General features: G+C 39.1%; 1 protein-coding gene across 1 annotated transcript; it reads left to right on the forward strand.

The window, feature by feature from the left end:
• Positions 1-889: 889 nt before the first annotated feature.
• LOC145478697 (E3 ubiquitin-protein ligase MYLIP-like) lies at positions 890-8727 on the forward strand. Its single transcript, XM_081456805.1, has 4 exons — positions 890-1261; positions 1366-1562; positions 1785-2168; positions 6411-8727. Exons 1-4 carry the CDS (start codon positions 1175-1177, stop codon positions 7165-7167), a joined length of 1425 nt encoding a protein of 474 aa, XP_081312931.1. The 5' UTR covers positions 890-1174; the 3' UTR covers positions 7168-8727.
• The last annotated feature ends 1157 nt before the right edge of the window (positions 8728-9884 follow it).

The following is a 9884-nucleotide window of genomic DNA, read 5'->3' on the forward strand; positions in this document are numbered from 1 at the left end:
CGTTCCGTCTTTCTTTGCTCCCCAACCACGCGGAAACGTTCTGCTACGAAGGCTACACCAGACATTTCATGTACTCAGCGCGGCTGTCATGTCTATATTCAACGAGGGAGTCCGGTATTTACTAAGTATTAGAGGGGCAGCTGGGAGAGGCAACAGATGCTGTCAAAACAAGGGTATTTCTTCTAAAAGAAAACTGAAAATAGAAAGGGACTTTTTTGACCGAGGTTTCAGTTGCGATTCGCCTCCCAAGAAAACAAAACTGACAATCAAGCATGGATGGGTCCCAGGTTTGACAATTTGCAAGACTTGCAACGGAATATAAATTTCTTATTTCGAGCGGGGCTTTCATTGAACCTTTCACAATCTGTTTGTGATCTATTTTTGGTTGTAGTTTTCTTCTTTTCGATCCGTCTGGCGTGAATGCGGGAAATCAGGAGAATAATATTTACAGAGTGAGGAAGGGCAATATGCAAATTTCAAAGTCAGACCACTTTTTTTCACTGTAACGTGTGACTTCCGGTACACGTGGGTGACATGCGAACTCACCATCCGAGCTTGCCAAATCAGGCGGTAAATTTTTGCGGAAGCCGCCTTTTTTCATAATTACCGTATGCAAAAGGAGAATATATTGATTTCTTTACGCTTGTGAAATTGTAATCGGGACCTACAAACTTGCAAGAGCGTGTGTAAATCTGTCACTCTCCTGTTGTTTAGACCTCTTAATTGCAAATAGTATTTTTTTTTGTTTTTAAATCAAAAAAAGGACTTGCCGACAAATGAAACATTTATTGACATATTCTTTTACGTGCAGTTTTCTGGTCTAGATTGATTTGGAGGATCCTGACTTTGTTTATTCCATTTACACTTTGTTGCCTGTTCGAGTGATTGTGTTACATAATGTTGGAAATTCATTTCCGGTTTGTGATAAGGTCACGTTCAGGGATATATCCGGTCTAGCAAGTTTTGCTGCTTGGTAACCCGTCTTTCAATTCTGCGCTCTCTGATTGGCTGAACCAGCCCAAACCGCTATGAACATGTTTTTGTTGTGTACAAGAAAAATTTTTTCCCCTCGCGAGCTGGAAAGACCGGCCTAACAGCATTTGAAAAATGTACTCGTTGTAGGTCAAGCAGTCTTTTCATTACTCTCGTATTTCGACCGTTTATAGCAGGAAATATGAAGTTTACAGTGTTGGAGGCCGATGGCAAGGCACACGAATTTGTTCTTACGGGGCACAAACTCGGGCAACAGGTTCTGGACAAGGTGAGAAGCATTAGAAACGCTGAAGTTGCAAATGTACTTAGTTGACAATTTTTTTCGTGAACGGCCATTTATTGTTCGCTAACAACGTGTACTGTTTTCGTTAGGTCTGTGAGAAGCTGGGAATCAAGGAAAAAAATTATTTTGGTCTTCGAAACTCTGTCAATGATATAAGCGTCTGGCTAAATCTGAGAAATCCGGTTTCAACTCAGCTTCGCCCACATTTGCCTGGAAAACCTCATCGACTTCGCCTCGAAGTTAAATTTTTCGTTGCACCCCAAGAACTTCAACAGGAGGAAACGAGGTAGGCTGCTTTTGCTTTTATTTTGTGCGAGTTTGAAAGGCCAGAAGATTGCACTAATTCAAAACTTGTTGTGCTGGGTTTACTCGGAGAAAGCCAGTTGTACATTACAATCAGGTGAAAAGTGAATCTATAAATAGCCGTTCGTTACTTTGAAATTTGTGGTCGAGCCTTGGACTCGAATTTTTGATCTCTTCAAATAATGTGTGGGTTTTCATCTTGCAGACACCAGTTTTATCTCTGTCTCAAAAAGCAAATCGCCGAAGGAAAGTTCAACTTGACGCAGGAGAAGGCTGTTCAACTGTGTGCTCTGATGGCTCAGGTGGAGTATGGAGATTTACACTCGAACGCGCCAAGAAGCTACCCCCAATTTCTTTCTCCCTGGAGCAGAGACGACATGGAAAGAAAAATAGCTGAGGCCCATAGGAAGCTAGAAGGGATGTCTTCATCAATTGCAAGAGATGCATTTCTCAATGTTATGTCCAAGGAGGAGCTCTATGATGCAGAAATTTTCAAGGCCAAGGCAGGAGGACAGAAAGTTTTAGTTGCAGTAGGAAGTAGTGGCTTGAAAGTTTACGAGAGAAGAACTCATGGGAAACTTAAGCAAACGTAAGTTGGCTGTAATATATTTTTGCTCATTTGGTACTTGGATGGTTAAAGATCACAGATACCTTATTCGATTGTATGCATATGATATGGGCTAATTAGCTTTGGTTAAATATTTGCTCGTGACCTTTACCTCTGGAGAAAACAGTGGATGTGTAAAAGACTTAAGTCTGCTAAAAAACAGGATTTACAATTTTTTTCAGCAAATGTTTATATAGTAGGAGTGATTAGTGAGTTTGGGATCCATTGTTCTTTGACCTTGAATAAATTTCGTTATATTTAGCTCTTGTCTGATTGGTGCTTCTGGCCTTTTTCATGCTATTACACTTGGATGTGACTGTGTACTTCAATAGCAGTTGGATTGTTTGTTACCATTTGTATAAATTTTCTCTTTTCCGTGTAGCCTGAGGTCAGGAACGTGTTGGCGTAGTTATGAATAAGTAAAGGAATAAATACTATGCACAAAAATAATCCAAAATACATTTAAATTCATATATATGGGGAGCAGGGATGGCGCAGTGGTGAGAACGCTCGCTTCCCATCAGTGTGGCCCGGGTTTGATTCCGGCCTGGTGCCATAAGTGGGTTGAGTTTGTTGCTGGTTCTTGCCTTGTTCCGAGGGTTTTTCTCTGGGTTCTCCAGTTTTTCTCCCTCTACAAAAACCAACACTCCAAATTCCAACTTTACCAGGATATTAAGGACCCTTATTAAAACCAGCTAAGGCTGATTTGGCTTCCTCTCTCTAAATAGTGCAATCACTCAATTCAGAAAAACAAAGTAGTAGAAAAAGATGAACTTTCTAGTTTTGACTTTTCTTCAGATAACGTATTTACAGCCATACTTAGCAATCATTATTGGAGGACTACTAATTGGGGTCTAATGGTCATGAAAATAATGGAAAAGTCAGTCAGATCTTCATCCTGTTGAATACAATCTTCTTGGAGTCATTTATCCAACAACCTCAGCTCTAAGCTGTTACTTCTGTTTCCCAAACTCTTAGTTCTGTGTAAACAGTTTATATGTACATACATGTACAATTAGGTGACTTAACACAAGTTTGGTAGTAGCATCCAGGGGGGGCAAGCAGCGAGGCCTGGAACCGAGTTTCTATGATCGCCCCAGTTAAGAAATTTGGCCGAGCAAGACTAAGTACTGGTTTGTGGAAAACAAACATGGCGGACTTCCGTGTGCGCGATGCGTTTGTAAAGTTTGGTAAACGTCGTGCATATTTCACGTTCAAACATCTACGAAAAAGCTCCAGTTGCCCTGCATCTAAATCTTGGACATTTGATCGAGGCATCGATGATAAATATTCCAACGTAAACCTGTGAGCCCTCGCGAGCGGGAACTCCACAGTGTGAGCTAGATTGCAGGCATGAATATTTTATTCAAGCATTTTTGGGTGTCCTATCAACGGGATAAACTGAAGTATTTCTATATTTCCGGACTCCCTGATGGTAAGGGTTGCTTTTTCTTAACAGCTTCGTGACCCTTTTTTTGTTTGCACTTATTAAACTGACAGGGTTAAAGTAGGTTTCATAGTGAGTGCAGTGGGTACGGCGTTTTTCTGTTACGTTACTACAAGAGGTCTCTTTCAGTTTCAGGTAAAGCATCTGGCATTATTCATGAAAGCGAATACTGGATAGGTTCCTCGGCAGAATTGAGAATTAATCACCATCTCTTTGCCGTTACAACACAATAGTTGTACATGTGTCGTTGATTGTTTTTGTTTCTTCATAATCCTTAGGCTTTTGTTTTGATATTCTAGACTTAACGGCTTAAATAATGGGTCCAATCAAGTCGTTGAGATGGAGAGTGTGCAGGAAGTTTGACTTTACCACCTCATTTTGTTGCTCTTTCTGCACTATTTTTTTATGCCACCTCTCAATTAGTTTTCAAAGGGTTCATGCTCCTCTCTTGCACTAAGAATTGTCATTTGATACAAGTACTATTAAAGACTTCATTCATCTGACTTTATATTAGTCTGCCTTATTGTCTTATTTAGCTATCCTTCCACTACAGGAACAAGCCACTGATAATCAACACTTTGGGCCAAATCATGAGTTGATATATTAACATCCTTACTCATCTTTTTGCCTTAGAAGAATAAAACAAGTCCTTTGGTTACCGGTCATTTGATTAGCCCCTAGCCAGTTAGCCCCCAACCACAAGTCGATTAGCCCGTTACTCATGCTTAAAGAAAAAAATATATAGTTTTTTTTATTTCTGGTTGGGGGCTTATTGACTTCTGGTTGGAGTTTAAATGTTTAGGGGCTAATAGACTTGGAGGCTAAATGACTGTTACAGATCCCTGTGCTTGATGTCTTTTCTCGTTATTCTCGAAAGCCTTAAAGCCTCTCAAAATTGGCCTATTTCAAATGTTGTGGAGGTTCTTTTGACTCAGGTGTACCCAAGTTAAAGTTAGTAATCTGGATGAATGACCATTTTACCTGCTTACCTCATTACTAGCACTCAACTACGGGTAACATGGCCTCATTTTCCTTCCCTGGGTCTATTTCATAAATTATCTCCCTCAGCAGATGAGTATATGGCAACCCTATTTTGATATCCAGAAGTATTACAGAGCTTTCTCCCACGACACAAATAAAACTGATGCTTATCACCAGTACAAATTATGCCAAAGCATGTGAGCAGAAGCTGCTTTCTTTATTTTCACGGGTAAATAACTTGTAAATGAAATACCTCAACTTAATAAAGGTTCACATTGAGTCTGTGCCTAGCAAACCGTCCATTTTGGACATTCCCATATGCAGAAGCAGAAAAATGATTTCAAATTGGCGAGTTCACATTAGTACTGAACAGTAAGGGATGGAGGTTTCAAAACCTTTATAATTTTATCACTGCATTATCGAGACACGCAAACTGGTAGCTATTTTCAATGTTGTTGACTGATCTGCAACTGCCTTCAAGTTTCATGATTTAATTAAATTACTCGAAAGAAAGTCTTCAGACTCAACACATTACAGGAAAATCATAAAGTAAATGCAGTCTTTCATAAGAAAGTAAGTTAAGACGAAAAAAACTTTAGACAGAAAAGCTTGTTTACTGTAGTCAATGTAAGCTCAACTCTGAACAGTTGAGAAATATTTTAGACTTACTTTCGGAGTCTTCGCGATATATAACGGCAGACATGAAACAGTTCGACATCGGTATTTTCCATAGAAATTTGGGAAGAATAATTGGTCGGTGTGATGATGGGAAGTAATGAACCTTGAAATTTCCACAGCAAAATAAAAACTTCAGCTTCGTTTTCTTCCTGAGACGGAGAAACCTCTCCAGGCAACCAAGAATGCAACCACGCTCGCCAGGAAAATAGCACAAAGCTGGTCCTGGATTCCCCCTTAGTCCTGATTGTCTCAGAGCTGTCGTTAAAAATTGCTAACAGCGAATAAAAAGTTATCGAATCGAAGGCAAACCCTGAACAAAAATGGCGGCGAAACATGTTTCGGTTTCCTCGTGTTATTTTCGCGTTATGCGCATGCTCGTTACAGTTCTCAAATGATTGACAGATTTCTTTACTGGGGCGATCATAGAAACCAGAAAAGCGGCGAGATCAAAGGTAGCTGCCAGCCCCCCCTGGTAGCATCAGTTAAACATCAATAGTCTCTTAATGCTGTTTGTGTTTGAAGCAAATCTTTTTATCTGTAGGCAGTGGATGTATGTTTGGGGAGGACAAGAGCTATTTTTGAAGTTCCCTTCATGTAGATTCAAGGGTCTTCTTTAGAAGGAAGGGGACTTGTTTTTGTAGGGCCAATTTTTTTGCCATGGTGGTCTCGGCCCTTTTCTGTTACGATGGTTACAGAGATTTGTATGTACACCTTAACAGATGAAATACTTGAACCAGGGAGTTTCAAAATGTCCTGTCAGTGGGGAACAGGAGTGATTACCATTCAGTCAGTTGTTGGTTCTCATCCTTGGGCTGTCTGTGGGTTCTCTGGTTTTCCTCTCTCCAAACCAACACATCAAATTCTAATATTTCAGTCTCTCAACTGTTATGTGTCCACAATTAGTAGGCCTTGTAGGCCTGCTAGACGCTAAGGACACATTAGTAGCATTACTTATTTTGAAAGTTATTTAGTTACAAATTCAGTTTTTAGTTACAATTTTGATCTTGGACATCTTCTTTCATTCACCAATGGCAAGTTAATTAGTGCCTTGGCTTCAGATGAGTGGTACAGCCTATGATTGTTTATAACTTACAAGAATTTTTCTCTTGATCTGACAGCATTGGGTTTGAGAGCATCATGAAGATGAACCTGTCTGAAGAGCGGCTGATTGTTGTTTTGAAAAAAGCATCGGAGAACAGCAAGTTAAACTTTGTCCACTTCTTCCTTGCCAGTGGTGACGCTGCAAAGGCAATCCATAAGGCTGTCATGGAGCACCAGCTGTTTTTCTACTCAAGTAAAGTGCGGCAATCAGTTCTCAATCACTACTTACTTTCCACTCCTTGTTGGGCCCTACCAGCCAAGTGGTTCACCAAGACACCGTCGTGTGAACTGTACCACTTAGATGTCAAGCATACTAGGCGTCAGGCCTATGACCTTCACTATGAACATGTCCATGAGAATATTGACACTGTGTTCAGACAGGAGTGGGTGTCAAAATGTTCCAAGTGTAACTCTGCAGAAGCAAATACACTGTTCACACCTTGTGGCCACTTGGTTTTCTGTGGAGACTGCACTGAGGATGGAACTGTGTGCCCAGTGTGTAACTGTGCTGTGACAAGCTGGCAAAGAGTTTATTTTTGTAATGATTCAGAATGTGATGACTGGACTTGCCAGATTTGCATGGACTCTGAAATTAACACAGCATTTTCTCCTTGTGGACATGTGTGTTCCTGTGAGAGCTGTTCACGCCATCTTCCCTACTGTCCCATGTGCAAGACATTTATTACTTTTGTTCAGAGAATTCATGTCCAGTTCCCAGAACATCCTGGTGAAAGTGATAATGATGATGATGATGATGGAAACGATTCATCTTGAGGTTGACTTATACATGACTTTGTTAAATTGTTTTAGTGACGTGAACTTTTGTGGGAAATAAGGAAAATAGATATTAGTGATTGATTGATTGATTGATTGAGAGAATTACTGATTGATCATAATTTAACTTATTTTGTATGGGTGACATTACATTTTGAGCATTTGTTTGAGTCATTTGTCCAAGCCATCACTTTCTTTCAGTTCAAATATGATGATTGTGTTACTTTATTGTCACTTGCAAACTTATCTTTATTTTTGTACCCCTTAAAACTGGATACTCATTCATGCAATTAATTATTGTTGTTCAGAAACATTTATTTATTTTACTAAGAGAATATATTTAATATATCACAGTCAACCTAATCAACTTTTAAGATCTTTAATTTTGTAGGTTTCCATTTCATTTTGATTACTTTTTAGACATGGCATTACTTAATTAAGTCACCGGTGTACAGGTTTAACTTAAAAAGTGGGGGAAAAAAACAAAAAAGTCATTTCTCATTATAGGCAGGATGTACCATACGGTTTTGATTTTTGCAACTATACCTAAATCCAGTTAATGTCTACATGGTTGTGTGATGGTTTCAAAATCCATATTAATATATTTGTGATCAGTTAGTTTTTGGTTTCAACTATTTGTGGATCATTTCCATGCATTTAAGCTCCCTTATGTCCAAATATTATATCCCTAGCCAATTTACAGGGATAAACTGAAACAAAAGTTAACTTACCCAAAGAAAATTGAAATCAAAAATTAACTACAACATAGACATATTTGTAGTGGAAACAGGTCTAAGTGGAGTCAAATCTGGTCTAATTGCAAGCTAAATAAGAGGACTGTGAATTGGGAATCCTAAATTTTACTTGATTGCAAGCAAGGATGCAGAATTGGACCTGCTAGCAACAAATCAAAACTATACCTCTATAGCTGTAAATTTAATTTGACAAAACTGTTGATTAAACCCCTTGATAAACGAAAATTATAACAGTTGAGTTCGTTTTTAACCAAGATACATAAGAAAAGTATTCATTCAAGTCGTAATGTCCAAATTACTCTGCCACTTTTCCACACTGCTTATTTTGGCTTAATATGGACCTACTGATAATAATATTATTGAATTTGATTTTTATTTGATAGTAATAGTTTTGCTGAAGTTCTGAATGTAATTGCCCCTTTTGACATCGAGATCTATTGAGTAATATATATAGTATCTATTTATTTTTAATCTAGTTTAAGGTTTAGGACACAACTTTGCGCTTTGAAAAAAAGTGATAACTATTTATAGATGAACAGATTCTTGAAACTGTGTAAGGGTTTGGTTGCAAGGGCTAGAACCTAGTGAACCTCGTTGTAAAGAATGTCAAGATTATAAAATTAATATAATTATCAAGATATTGTAAATGATGTGAGTCTGTATTGTACATTAATTTTGTTTCCTTTTAGCAGAGAAAACAGTTACTTCATCTTTTTTCCCATGGAAAAGTGCGATAAGTTAAAGAAAAATAAAGTTCTAAAACGTTGATAAAAAGAGTACTTATTCAAGGATATTTGTTTTAAAATGTAGTCTTTTTGTTGTTCTATTATTTTGTGGATTGTCAGTGACTTGGGTTTACTAGTATGTGCTGGACATAATATAACTCTAGCTCTATTGTCGAGCGTGAAAGTGGAAGAATCGAACAAAAGGAACAATTTATTTAATCACCAAATTCGGAAGATAGAGAAATATGGTTTAAGAGCTAGATGAAGCTGGCAGGATTTTGTCTGAAAAAGTGCTCTTTTTCAGCGGCATATCGTTGAACACCGGAAGGAACTACAACCAACTCAAACGAGGGTGGGCGAGGGGTTCAAAAAGAGCAGAAACAGTGCCACAAGTGACTAACAGAAACGATTGGGTAAGTAAAATGAGAGTTTGACAGACCCTCTCCCACAAATAACGGAAAGGGGCATTCATAGGCTGAATATAGAAAACGTCGGTCTTCGATTTTCTAGTCTGCGTAGCAAGGTTCCCGTATGAAGAGCATTCCCGCACTCTGGCAGCGCGTAAACTGGAGCGAGAGCAAAAAATGCGGAAAAGTAAAGCTCTTCGCACAGAAACGCTGGTTACGTAAGCTACCGATTTTCCTGCACGTAGAAGGATTTCAGAAGTGCTAATTTTCTCTTTCAAGGATAAAGAAACACTTGAAATTCAACGTGCACTTAGCTAGCCCTATTCTGGACGGTGCTCGGACAGTTTTAGATGATCCTCCGAATTGCGGTCACTTTCACCAACGAGTGTTTAGCCAACGACTCGTTCGCCAACGTCTTAGGCCGATTCGTCAGCGTCCTATGTCGCTTCGCCAACGTCCTACTGGTCAATTCGCCAACGTCAGGTATCCTCTTAGTCGGATAAGTGCGGCTTGGCGCACTGGAGGCCAATGTCGAAGCCTAGATGCAAAAAATGTACCCAGGCGTTGAATAAATCTAAACGGTTTAGCTGTCTTCTGTCTTCAGTAGGAATAAAAACAGGTTCACTTGACCAGCACTACTCAAATTACTCATATTAGACAGGAAGTTCTGATATAAAATGGAAAGCATATCTTATATTTGTCACCTTTCACTGGCAAAATTCAAACTTGTACCCTTCCATTCTTGCCGGGGCATTCATGGTTGTTTTTATATCTCTCAGTTAGTACGCGCGCTGTGATCGGTCAATTTAGCGGGCCGTATTCTACTATAC

This window comes from Orbicella franksi, chromosome 2, assembly GCF_964199315.1.
Source record: "Orbicella franksi chromosome 2, jaOrbFran1.1, whole genome shotgun sequence".
In the NCBI taxonomy this organism is placed as follows: domain Eukaryota; kingdom Metazoa; phylum Cnidaria; class Anthozoa; order Scleractinia; family Merulinidae; genus Orbicella; species Orbicella franksi.